Below are 13,450 nucleotides of genomic sequence, written 5' to 3'. Positions count from 1 at the left end.
ATATACCTGCTGGAGCAATCCTACGGGTGGGTTTGCTATGTGACCAGACTAATAAGGGAGGCTTTACATACAAAAATACTATAGATGACTTGAGCCAGTGGTTGTGATGAATCACTGTGCGAGACCAGCCAACAAGAGCAACAAAGTCGCATGGCTGGGTAGTATGGGCTTTGGGCAGAAACGGATGGCAATTAGAACCGTCCCAGAGTTAGTGATGCGTCGGCGCGGGTCGGGCAGCGAATCGGTTTGAAGAGCATGCATCGTTTTACTATCATTTAAGAGCAGTGGAGACCCGAAGGAGTGTTGTATGGCATTGAACTCGTTTGGAGTTGTTACACAGCTGTGTCCAAAGAAGGCCATGTATACAGAATAGTTCGTTGCATAGAGGTCGATAGGGAATCACCAGCAGCAAGAGGCAAACATCACTGATATATACAGAGAAAAAGCAGTGCATCCAGAGATTAACCCTGTGGCACCCCCATAGAGCCGGACCAGAGGGTCCGGACAACAGCCTCATTTGACACACGGAACTCCATCTGAGAAGTGATAGTGAACCAGCAGAGCAGTCATTTAGAGAACCAAGCTTTTAAGTCAGAATTACCTGTATTAAATGGCTTAAAAAAGGAAACCTGATAGTTTTTAAACTTTGTTTGACAAGTGGTCTGAAGGCCATTTGAAATACCTTTCAAATATGTATATAATATACAAACTTAAAAGCACCAGCAACCATTATTAAAAAAAACAAATCGCCATATGTGCCTTTGGCGAATGTTGAACGCTTAATGATGTATTTCCATGTCATTGACAGCTCTGTTTTTGATTGTTTTTGAATGGGTGAATTCTGGGATATCACAAAATCTTTGTAAAACCTTCTTCTACCTGTGTGTGTGAATATTGGTAGCTCACACCAACTTAATGAAAAAACACACAACTGTTCCCATTACATTGAATTATATGTCTAAGCTTCCAACATTTGTGAATTTCAATGCACCTATATGTAAAAAATATTTTTTTTAAACAAAAGTCTAAGCTGGTGTTTTTCAAATTAATATATATACATATTTGAAAAGGTTAAATTTATACCTATACAAAACCACTTGGAAAACAAACATTTCTTAAGATAAGTGATACAGGGTAATTCTGATATGTGCCCTAGAGGTCAAAGGTCAAAGTTCTGTTTGAACTGAACATTCCCAAAAAACGGTCTGCACTGGATAGCTGTGAATTTAAGGCTTTCCAATGGACATATGATTAAAGGGGTTATAAAACGTCAGCGATAACCCTACTGATGGACAGTCCACACGGACCTGCCCTTTAAAAACACAGGGTACGTCCCAAATGCCACCTAAAGTAGCGTACTATATAGAGAAAGGTCGCCAATTTGGGATGCAGACCCATTTGTGTACTACTCAAGTCTGGCCACTACTAAGTGCACACGACTACTAATTACATCATCGTCGTCTCATCTCAGCCTGGGTCAAGCCCCATAACTTTAGCATTGTTACATCATAAAGCTAATTAGACTAAATTATTCACGAGACGTCGTAGGAGAAAGGGGGCAATTAAGTATACATGCCTAGGCAGGGCGGCAGAAACTGCACCCTAAGTGGCACCCTTTTCCATGTAGTGCACTACTTTTGACCAGGACCCCACAGGTAATAGGTTGCCATTCGGGATATACCCTGGGTCTTGCTATTAGGCATTCCTACTTGTAATGCTTTTATCCTATACGGGACCGTATCCCCATTTTCCTGTTTACTACTAAACTCCTTGGCGTTGGTTTAGAACCAGTTAAGACTTGAGCTTTATCACCACTATGTTATGTCATGATAGGCCACTCACAGCGGTCTTCTCCGGGGGGGGGGGGTCATGGAGTTTACTTGCACCTCATTAGACCCCTACTATTGTCTATGAGCTGTATACTGTATGCATGTTTACATACAGTGCATTCGGAAAGTATTCAACCCTTACACTTTTTGCACATTTTGATACGTTAATCCTTATTCTAAAATGTATCAAATCTTTCCCCCCCCCCTCATCAATCGACACACAAAATACTCCATAAGACAAAGCGAAAACAGGAAATTCTAAAACAAATACCTTTTTACATAAATATTCAGACACTTTTTTATGAGACTCGAAATTGAGATCAGGTGCATCCTGTTTCCATTGGTCATCCTTGAGATGTCCAACTGTGGTAAATTCAATTGATTGGACATGATTTGGAACGGGACACACCTGTCTAATACAAGGTCCCACAGTTGACAGTGCAATTCAGAGAAAAAACAAGACATGAGGTCAAAGGAATTGTCCGTAGAGCTCCGAGACAGGATTGTGTCGAGGCACAGATCTGGGGAAGGTTACCAAAACATGTCTGCAGTATTGAAGGTCCCCAAGAACACAGTTGCCTCCATTTTATTAATGGAAGAAGTTTGGAACCACCAAGACTCTTCCTAGAGCTGGCCGCCCGGCCAAACTGAGCAATGGGGAGAAGGGCCTTGGTCAGGGAGGTGACCAAGAACCGATAGTCACTCTAACAGAGCTCCAGAGTTCCTCTGTGGAGATGGGAGAACCTTCCAGAAGGACAACCATCTCTGCAGCACTCCACCAATCAGGCCTTTATGGTAGTGGTCAGATGGAAGCCACTCCTCAGTAAAAGGACACGACAACCCGCTTGGAGTTTGCCAAAAGGTCACTATGCACTTCACAAGTCTCAAAAACAATGATAGACAGCTTAAAATAATGAACAAGTAATATATTTTTGCTGATTAACGTAACAGATTAGATTACATGATTGTTTTTAATCGTTACATGTAATCCGTTTTTCTAACCTGTTACATGTAATCCTTCCCCAACCTGCACATCAGGTAACTGATGCAGCAGTAGAATCAGATTAAAAAACACCTTACGGAACAGCAGGGACTGTGAAGAGACAGACAGACAGACAGACAGACAGACAGACAGACACACGCAACGAGACACACGTACACATGATAACATACACACTATACACACACACGTACACATGGATCTGGTGTTGTAGATAAGTGGTAGTAGAGTGGAAGCCTGAGGGCAAAGACTCAGAGTGTGTGAAATCTGCTGTGAATGTTTTGTAATGTTTTCAAATTGTATAAATGCTATAATTTTGCTGACACAATACAAGTATTAGGAAAGTGTTCCTGATAACATACCCAGGGTATGTTTCTAATAGTTATAACTGTTTATGAAATGGTTATGTGTGCTTTATGTAGTGTACCGGTTCTTGTCCCATGGAGGTAATCTCAGTGAGGTGACGTCCATCTGTCCAGCCATTTACCCATGCTGGCGTTGGTTGCCATGGAGACGTTGTGTTCATTCCGTTGCCGTTGTACATTGCGCCGCCCCCGTTAGTCTGCTGCTGCTGGGTGAACTGGGGAGGAGACTGCTGAGTACTGAACATACTGGAGAGAGAGAGAGAGGACAGAGAGAGAGAGAGAGAGAGAACAAGAGACAGAGAGACAGAGAGAGAAGAGCAGAGAGAGAGACGAGAGAAGAGAAAGAGAGAGAGAGAGAGAGAGAGAGAGAAAGAGAGAGAGAGAGAGAGAGAGAGAGAGAGAAGAGAGAGAGAGAGACAGAGAGAGACGAGAGAGAGAGAGAGAGAGAGAAGAGAGAGAGAGAGAGACAGAGAGACAGAGAGAGAGAGATGAATGTGAGATGACAGATGATGGTTTATACTCAACATATAAGGAATGAGTAGCCTTGTGGGTTAGTGCCCTGAGATCCTTTCCTGGTTGAATCATACCAAAGACTGTATTAATGGAACAAGGAACTCAGCATTGTGAACTCAGGATTAAGGACGTGGAACTCAGCATTGTGGAACTCAGCATTGTGGAACCAGCATAAGGACGGTGGAACTCAGCATTGTGGAACTCAGCATTAAGGACGTGGAACTCAACAAGATGGAATATGTTCCATCTTTACAAGCTCTGATTATTAACAGTCACTCTGTGACTGCCCCCATCTCACCCCTCTCCACCGCTCACCTGTCCCTGTTCCCTCCCATGTTCCCCTGCGGGGCCAACCGTTTATGTCAGGCAAGCCCTGGAATGCGGCATTGCCCTGGCCCTGCTGTTGCATTATGGGAGACTGGGCGTGGACCATCCTGGGGACAGCAGGGGACTCTGGGGCGTGGTGGGTCCTCCAAACCCTCCGTCAGGCTGCTGGACATACTGTGGGTTAGAGGTCAGGGGGCAGGGTTAAACGACATACAGCTCTGTGTTAAGTGCTAGAGTTCTACTTTGGAATATCTCTTCTGACCCGTATAAATGTGTACATTTACAATAGTAATCTATAGGGTGAAGTTAGCAGCTGTAAATACAGGTATAATTAATATCATACAGTGGCTTCTACACCTGCATTGCTTGCTGTTTTTGGGGGTTTTAGGCTGGGTTTTCTGTACAGCACTTTTGATATATCAGCTGATGTAAGAAGGGGCTTTATAAATACATTGTTTGATTATTATAGAGCACCATAAAGTCACAAACACAATGCCATACACACCACTGAACATAAAACAACTAAATGATTGAAATAGACATCAGTTATTTATTATCTGTTTGTAGAATACAATGTCCTTTAAATAGTTGACCTATTACGCGTTTAACCACAAAGTCAAAAACCGTTTTGATTAGGGTCATGGGATACGGGTTTAGGGTTTAGGGAGTGTACAGGCATTAAGGAGGGAGTGAGGACTACATGCAGGTTATGTGTGTGCTCAAATTGCAACATATTCTTCCACTATGTAGTAAAGAGGTACATTGTGTGAGCAGTCAAAGAGGGTAGGAGAGGAGGAACGAGAGGACGAGGGAGACTGGTGAGAGAGGAAAGGGGTAGGGAGAGGAGGAACGAGGACGGAGGAGACTGGTGAGAGAGAGGGAAGAGGTAGAGAGGAGGAACGAGGACGAGAGACTGAGAGAGACGAGGGAGATGGTGAGAGAGAGGGAGAGGAGACAGGAGATGGTGAGAGAGAGGAACAGAGGACGAGGGAGACTGGTGAGAGAGAGGAACGAGAGGACGAGGGAGACTGGAGAGAGAGAGGGAAGAGAGGACGAGGGAGACTGGTGAGAGAGATGGAAGAGAGGACCGAGGGAGACTGGAACGGAGACGTAGAGTAGGAGAAGGAGAGGGAGACTGGTGAGAGAGAGGAAGAGAGGACGAGGGAGACTGGTGAGAGAGAGGAAGAGCAGGACGAGGAGACTGGTGTTAAATGACTCACGACTGTAGTATCTCTGGATAAGAGAGTCTGTTAAATGATTCACTACTGTAGTATCTCTGGATAAGAGCGTCTGCTAAATGACTCACTACTGAGTATCTCTGGATCAGAGAGTCTGTTAAATGATCACTACTGTAGTATCTCTGGATAAGAGCGTCTGCTAAATGACTCACTACTGTAGTATCTCTGGTCAGAGAGTCTGCTAAATGACTAACATGTACATGGTAACATCAAGCAATGCTAGAGCCCAATGAAAAATATGCAAACGGCACACTGTAACATACAGTGATGTTAAGAATACATCACTACCATGTAAAGGGAATCTAGTTTATATATATATAATGTCTATATATAGTATAGATGTATGGATGCTCCCTCTAGTGATTCATTTTTATGCCTAAATCATGGGTTCTTAAACTATGGGTCAGGACCCAACGTGGGCCCTGGCAGGTGAGAGGTGGGATGCGAGTTTTGAGAATACATCTATAATCTTCAATTTGGGTCTTTGGAGGAAGTTTTGCGTCACGAGAGGACGGTACATTTTTAATTCTGGTCTCGAGCTGAAAAAGTTTAAGAACCCCCCCCCCCCTCCTCCTCATTGGACAAGAGGAGTATGATTTACAGTCGTAGGAAAATTGAGACAGTTATTGATTATTGCCTAAATGAATTATATTTTAGTTGACTATTTGATTGATCATTATTTTAATGATATCTATATAAGAAGTATTTTATGTTTTGATTAATCTATTTGTTATCAATGTAGTGGTCAGTACAACACTTGTAATACAACGCTGTGTGACTGGACACTAGTCCAGAGCGATTAGCGCTTTTTTGAAGTCGGTTTCAAATTCTAAAATTAAATAAATGTTCCCTCTTATATCTGACATAACCATGTGTGTGAAGCGTATACCTGTGAACACACTGTGTTGAACCTGCTTTAGCCCCACGCCATAAATTAAAAAAAATTAACTAGCATTTAATAAGTCAATGCATTCTTTAAAACATCTCTCTCTAATTTCATGCTTGTAACATCGTCAGCAGGTAACCATCGTAACTTCAGAGGGAGAGGCAGCCTACACAAACACACATTGGCAGGCAGACGCAGAAATACGTTTCTGAGTGACAGAGTGAGGGCTTTGCATAGGTGGGGAAAAAATATACCCAGAATGTAAAATACCGTTATTAACATGGTTCCCATTCTTTTAAAATCACGTTCTTGTCCGGAACAGTATAAGCACTTTCGTTTCGGGTTCTGTTCCTCAAATAATTTCATTATTTTCTGGTTTTCGGTTTTGTCCCTGAACAGGTTACAATCCTTGGTTTTCGATTTCGGATTCGATAATTTTCTAAAACAATTAATACACTATGCATTATGTGGGTTGATTGCTTGCTATAACCCAGAATAAAACAATTAATAAAGAGTCACATGACGGTAGAGGCGGCCCATTACTGCTTATCACTTATTAACCATCATTTATTCACATTATTTTAATAAAATAATGCTGTTTTTTTTGGGTGACTTTATTATTTAATTCCAAGTCATCATCTCATCTCTAAAGCGCTGCATTCTCTTTCACATAGAAGGCATTAAAATAAACACAGACCGGACGAGGAGGCGCGTAATGGATTATGGTCATTGTAGTTAATTACTACGTTTTCTGCGCTAAACTTGGTAGAACATTGGCCTGTTGGAAACTACAACTCCCTACTACATCGCACAGTTCCGGCTGGATCTGATTTATCTCTAGAGAAACTACAACTCCCTACTACATCACACAGTTCAGACTGGATTGATTTATCTCTAGAGAAACTACAACTCCCTACTACATCACACAGTTCAGCCTGGATCTGATTTATCTCGTATAGAACTACACTCTCTACTACATCACACAGTTCAGTCTTGATCTGATTTATCTCTAGAGAAACTACAATCCCTACTACATCACACAGTTCAGCCTGGATCTGATTTATCTCTATAGAAACTTACAATCTCCTACTACATCACACAGTTCAGTCTGGATCTGATTTATCTCTACAGAAACTGTGCAATGTGGCATTGAAATAGAATTAAAATAATTGAAATGTTGGTTAATCGCTCAGCACACACACACACACACACACAAAATTCTTGGGTGGTATGCAGACGTCCAGACCATCATACATTTCCTTCTGCCATTTTCGGTGATTGTGGACATTTACCAGCCGAAAGTGAACAAGAGAAATTGTGCAAATTAACCAAGTTATGAGACATGCTTGTGTGAAGGAAAAAAAGAATGGAGAGGAGGAAAACAGAGCCAGTAGAAAGCACAGGGGAAAAGTACGGTTTTACCGGGTTTAGTACACAAGGGGGCGCCAAAAACACACACCAAAAAAAGCCCATTGGGCGTCTACTACCAGAACGCTAACAAAATGAGCACATATAATAGTGAATTTCCATGGAGGCTAGTAGGAAGCACAGGGGGAAATGGCAGCTGTACAGATAACTCCAGAGCCCTTTGACTTCTCAAACGCGGCAGAAAGCTAACAATCCATCTCCTTATTAATTCAGCCACTTACTTAGATAACTAACAAGTAGCCATTTACACAGCTGGAGAGTATGGCTCATCTAGGACCGTTCTYACATACAGGGCATTGGGAAAGTATTCTAGACCCCTTGACTTTTTCCACGTATTGTTACGTTACAGTCTTATTCTAAAATCGGTTAAATAAATAAAAATCTTCATCAATCTACACACAATACCCCATAATGACATCACAATACCCCATAATGACATCACAATACCCCATAATGACATCACAATACCCCATAATGACAAAGAGAAAACTGGTTTTAACTTATTTTTGCAAATGTATAAAATAAACAAAAAACAGAAATACCTTTATTTACATAAGTATTCAGACTCTTTGCTATGAGACTTGAAATTGAGCTCAGGTGCATCCTGTTTCCATTGATCATCCATGAGATGTTTCCACAACTTGCTTGGAATCCATCTGCAAATTAAATTAATTGGACATGATTTGGAAAGGCACACACCTGTCTATAAAGGTCCCACAGTTGACGGTGCATGTCAGAGCCAAAAACCAAGCCATGAGGTCAAAGGAATTATTTGTTGAGCTCCGAGACAGGATTGTGTCGAGGCACAGATCTGGGGAAGCGTACCACAAAAATGTCTGCAGCATTGAAGGTCCCCAAGAACAGAGTGGCCTCCATCATTCTTTAATGGAAGAAGTTTGGAACCACCAAGACTCTTCCTTGAGCTGGCCGCCCGGCCAAACTGGGCAATCAGAGGAGAAGGGCCTTGGTCAGGTAGGTGACCAAGAACCCGATGGTCACTCTGACAGAGCCCCAGAGTTCCTCTGTGAAGATGGGATAACCTTCCAGAAGGACAACCATCTCTGCAGCAGTCCACCAATCAGGCCTTTATGGTAGAGGGGCCAGACAGAAGCCASTCCTCAGTAAAAGGCACATGCCAGCCCACTTGGAGTTTGCTAAAAGGCACCTAAAGGACTCTCAGAACATGAGAAACACGATTCTCTGGTCTGATGAAACCAACATTGAACTCTTTGGCCTGAATGCCAAGCGTCATGTCTGGAGGAAACCTGGCACCATCCCTACGGTGAAGCATGGTGGTGGCAGTATGATGCTGTGGGGATGTTTTTTCAGTGGCAGGGTCTGGGAGACTAGTCAGGATTGCGGCAAAGATGAACGAAGCAAAGTACAGAGAGATCCTTGATGAAAACTTACTCCAGAGCGCTCAGGACCTCAGACTGGGGTGAAGGTTCACCTTCCAACAGGACAACGACCCTAAGCAAACAGCCGAGACAACARAGGACTGGCTTCGGGACAAGTCTCTGAATGTCCATGAYTGGCCCAGCCAGAGCCCGGACTTGAACCCGATTGAACATCTCTGGAGAGACCTGAAAATAGCTGTGCAGTGACGCTCCCCATCCAACCTGACAGTGCTTGAGAGGATCTGCAGAGAAGAATGGGAGAAACTCCCCAAATACAGGTATGTCAAGCTTGTAGCGTCATACCCAAGAAGACTCGAGGATGTAATCGACGCCAAAGGTGCTTCAACAAAGTACTGAGTAAAGGGTCTGAATACTTATGTAAATGTGATATTTCCCTTTTTTTTTATATATATATATATTTGCAAAAATACCTGAAAACGTGTTTTTGACTTGTCATTATGGGGTATTGTATGTAGATTGATAAGGGAAAAAAACGATTTAATAAATTTTAGAATAAGGCTGTAACGTAATAAAATGTGGACAAAGTCAAGGGGTCTGAATACTTTCTGAATGCACTGTATCTGATGGCAAACATTTAGTGGTGAATTGCATGTAGAGTAACTTCATCACCTCGTGTGTGTGTCGCACAACAGAGAGGCTAACCAATAGAAATACTGTAGAACTCTGTGGACTRATCAGCTCCCACTTCCTCTTCACAACAAACACGTGACTGGCTCAACTGTTCTGGGGAACTATGATAAGCTACATAATGCAAAATGATGTGACCGGTGAAATMAAGAACGCAATCTGCTTGATCTCTTAGCGTATTGCACAAGTTGACTGTAGGTATTTACTTAAAGTATATTGAATGCAGCCTCCGGAGTGGCGCAGCGGTCTAAGACATTGCATCGTCACTACAGACCCTGGATCGATCCCAGGCTGTGTCCCAGTCGGCCGCGACCGGGAGATCCGTGAGATGTTTCCTCCGACACGTTGGTGCGGCCGGCTTCCCGGGTTAAAGGGGGCAGTGTGTCAAGAAGCAGTACGGCTTGGCAGGGTTGTGTTTCGGAGGACGCATGGCTTTCGACCTTCGCCTCACCCGAGTCCGTACGGGAGTTGCAGCGATGAGACAAGACTGTAACTACCAATTGGATATGATGAAATTAGGGGTAAAAAGTCAAACGAACAAATAGTATATTGATGATATGTGAATACCCCGGTGTACGGTATATACGGTATACCGACCAACCCTAACACACACACACACGGGTTATGGTTAGTGGGTTATAAAGCAGTAGTACCTGAGTTTGGGAACTGAAAGGCACTGAGCTGCTGTATATGAGGGCTGACTACAGCCCCAAACTGTCCTGCACCCGCCATCATCATCATCATCTGGGAGGAAGGAGAGCCATGCAGGGTGCGGAGAGAGGAGGGCAGGCTGGGGGAGAGGGGGGAGGAGAAGGGGCTGGTAGAGGGGTGAGGAGGAGGGGGTGAAGCCAGGGCTGGGCCTGTACTGGTACCGTAGCTGGGTGGGAAGGGGAACTGCTGGGGGTTGGTGGTCTGGGGGATCCGGGGGTTAATCAGCCCTCCTGATAGGCCACTTGCAGCAGCTGCGGCCATGTTGGCGGCGGCCATATTGGGAGGTAGGTTGAGTCCCTGGGCTCTCATCACCATGTTCCTCTGCTGCTGCTGTTGTTGATGTTGTTGTTGTCTCTGGTGCTCCAGTTGTCGCTGTCTGAGATGGTTACTGAGCAGCTCCCGCTGCCGCTGGGCTAACATCTGAGCATTGATGGTCCCCTGGAGGGAGAGGGGGAGAAAGGGATTTAACTAAATGTTTCTTACAAAAAGGTTATGTAAATTACCTGGTTGGGTTGTTGGACTGTAGAGGTTCATATTGATATATAATCCCAGTTACCTGGTTGGGTTGTTGGACTGTAGAGGTTGCATATTGCATATATAAATCCCAGTTACCTGGTTGGGTTGTTGGACTGCTAACGAGGTCCATATTGATAATAATCCAGTTACCTGGTTGGGTTGTACGAGGTTGCATCATTGATGATATCAATCCCAGTTTACCTGGTGGGTTGTTGGACTGTAGAAGGTTCATATTGATATATAATCCCAGTTAGCCTGGTTGGGTTGTTGAACTGTACGAGGGTACATATTGATCTATAACAATCGCAGTTACGCGTGGTTGGGTGTAGAGGTTCATATTGAATATATACCATCTCAGTTACCGTGGTTGGGGTTTTGACTGTAGAGGTTCATAATTGATATACTAATCTCAGTTACGCTGGTGGGGTGTTGGACTGTAGAAGGGTTATTCAGTCTTGATATATCATCTAAGTTGACCTGGTTGGGTTGTTGGACTGTAGAGGTTCCTATTGATATAGTAACCTCAGTTACCTGGTTTGGGTTGTTTGGGCGTATTGTAGGTTTTCAACTATTGATGATATAACTCAGTTACCTGTGGATTGGACTGTAGAAGGTTCATATGACTATATACTCCCAGTTTACGCTGGTTGGCGGTTGTTGGGTTGTAAGAGAGTTCATCATTGATATATAATCTGCAGTATACTCTGGTTGGGGTTGTTGGACGTGTAGAAGGTTCATGGTTGATATATAATCCCAGTTACCGTGGTGGGTTTGTGGACCCCTGTTTAGAGGTTCAGTTGACATTAATCCAGTTACCTGGTTGGGTTGATTGCACGTGTAGAGGTTCCATGTTGATATATAGATCTCAGTTACCTGGTTGGGGTTTGGTTGGACCTGTAGAGGGTTCATATTGATATATAATCCCAGTTACTGGTTGGGTTGTTAAGAGGTTCAATATTGATATGTAATCGCCGAGTTACGCTGGTTTGGGTTGTTTGACATGTAGAGGTCGCATATTGATATGATAATCCCAGTTACCTGGTGGGGTTATTGGACTGTAAGGGTCTCATGAACTTGATAATATAATCCCAGTTAACTTTGGTTGGGTTGTTGGAGCTGTAGTGGTTCTATTGAATATAAGTCCATCAGTTACCTGGTTGGGTTGTTGGGTGTCAGAGGTTCATATTGATATATAATCCCAGTTACCTTGAGTTGGGTTGTTGGACGTGTAGAGAGGTCATATTGATAATATAATCCCAGTACCCTGGTTGGGTTGTTGGACCTGTAGAGGTTCATATTGATTATTAATCCCAGTTAACCTGGTTGGGTTTGTTGGGACTGTGTAGAAGCTTCCTATTGATATATACATTCAGGGTTACCTGGTTGGGTTGTGACTGTACGAGGTTCATATTGAGTATAATAATCTCAGTTAGCCTGTTGGGGTTGTTTGGAACTGTAGAGGTTCTCATTGAGTATCTAAATCCGCAGTTACTGGTTGGGTTTGTTGGGTCTGTAGAGTTTCCATATTGATATAGTAATCTCAGTTACCTCGGTTGGGTTGTTGTGTGATGTAGAGGTTCATATTGATATATAATCTCAGTTACCTGGTTGGGTTGTTGGACTGTAGAGGTTCATGTTGATATATAATCTCAGTTACCTGGTTGGGTTGTAGAGGTTCATGTTGATATATAATCTCAGTTACCTGGTTGGGTTGTTGGACTGTAGAGGTTCATATTGATATATAATCCCAGTTACCTGGTTGGGTTGTTGGACTGTAGAGGTTCATTTTGATATATAATCCCAGTTACCTGGTTGGGTTGTTGGGTTGTAGAGGTTCATTTTGATATATAATCCCAGTTACCTGGTTGGGGTTGTTGGACTGTAGAGGTTGGTTCATATTGGACACGCCACTCATCTGGTTCATCATTGGCTGTCGGTTCTGAGGAGAAAAGGTTAACAGGCATGATAACAATAAACACTTTGAAAGGAGTAGCTAGCCTACTAGCTGGCTAAACAATGATGATACATTCATTTGTATAATTCCCTGTCATTCTACTGATTAACCAGCAGAGCCAGTGCACCAAGACCAACTTGCTATTCAACCATTATAGGCAAACATCAAACCCACAGTGATGACCTGCCAAAACATCAAGCCCACAGTGATGACCTGCCAAAACATCAAACCCACAGTGATAACCTGCCAAAACATCAAACCCACAGTGATAACCTGCCAAAACATCAAACCCACAGTGATAACCTGCCAAAACATCAAGCCCACAGTGATAACCTGCTAAAATATCAAGCCCACAGTGATGACCTGCCAAAACATCAAGCCCACAGTGATAACCTGCCAAAACATCTGTCTAAGCTGTGTGTGTTTTGTGTGTGTGTGTGTTTTATGTGTGTTTTGTGTGTGTGTTTGTTTTGTGTGTGTTTTGTGTGTGTTTTGTGTCTGTGTTTTGTGTCTGTGTTTTGTGTGTGTGTTTTGTGTGTGTTTTGTGTGTGTGTGTGTGTGTGTTTTGTGTCTGTTGTGTTGTGTGTGTGGTAACAGGTTGTGGTTAATGGTGTGTGAAGGCAGAGCAGGTAGAACAT

At 43.2% G+C, this 13,450-nt stretch overlaps 1 protein-coding gene across 2 annotated transcripts in view; it reads right to left on the bottom strand.

Moving 5' to 3' along the window:
* The window catches only part of LOC112075230 (nuclear receptor coactivator 2), a 26,091-nt gene that overhangs the window by 10,321 nt on the left and 2,320 nt on the right, over positions 1 to 13,450 (bottom strand). For both annotated transcript variants that reach the window (XM_024142254.2, XM_070440819.1), the window contains exons 3-4: positions 12,720 to 12,797; positions 10,504 to 10,780 (exon numbers count right to left, since the gene is read on the bottom strand). In XM_024142254.2, coding sequence (XP_023998022.2) covers positions 10,504 to 10,780; positions 12,720 to 12,797 — 355 coding nt within the window. The remainder of the gene's footprint in view (positions 1 to 10,503; positions 10,781 to 12,719; positions 12,798 to 13,450) is intronic.

Source organism: Salvelinus sp. IW2-2015, unplaced genomic scaffold, assembly GCF_002910315.2.
Source record: "Salvelinus sp. IW2-2015 unplaced genomic scaffold, ASM291031v2 Un_scaffold3041, whole genome shotgun sequence".
Taxonomy (NCBI): domain Eukaryota; kingdom Metazoa; phylum Chordata; class Actinopteri; order Salmoniformes; family Salmonidae; genus Salvelinus; species Salvelinus sp. IW2-2015.
Note: the sequence above shows the minus strand (reverse complement) of the source record. Positions and strands in the feature narration are given on the sequence as shown.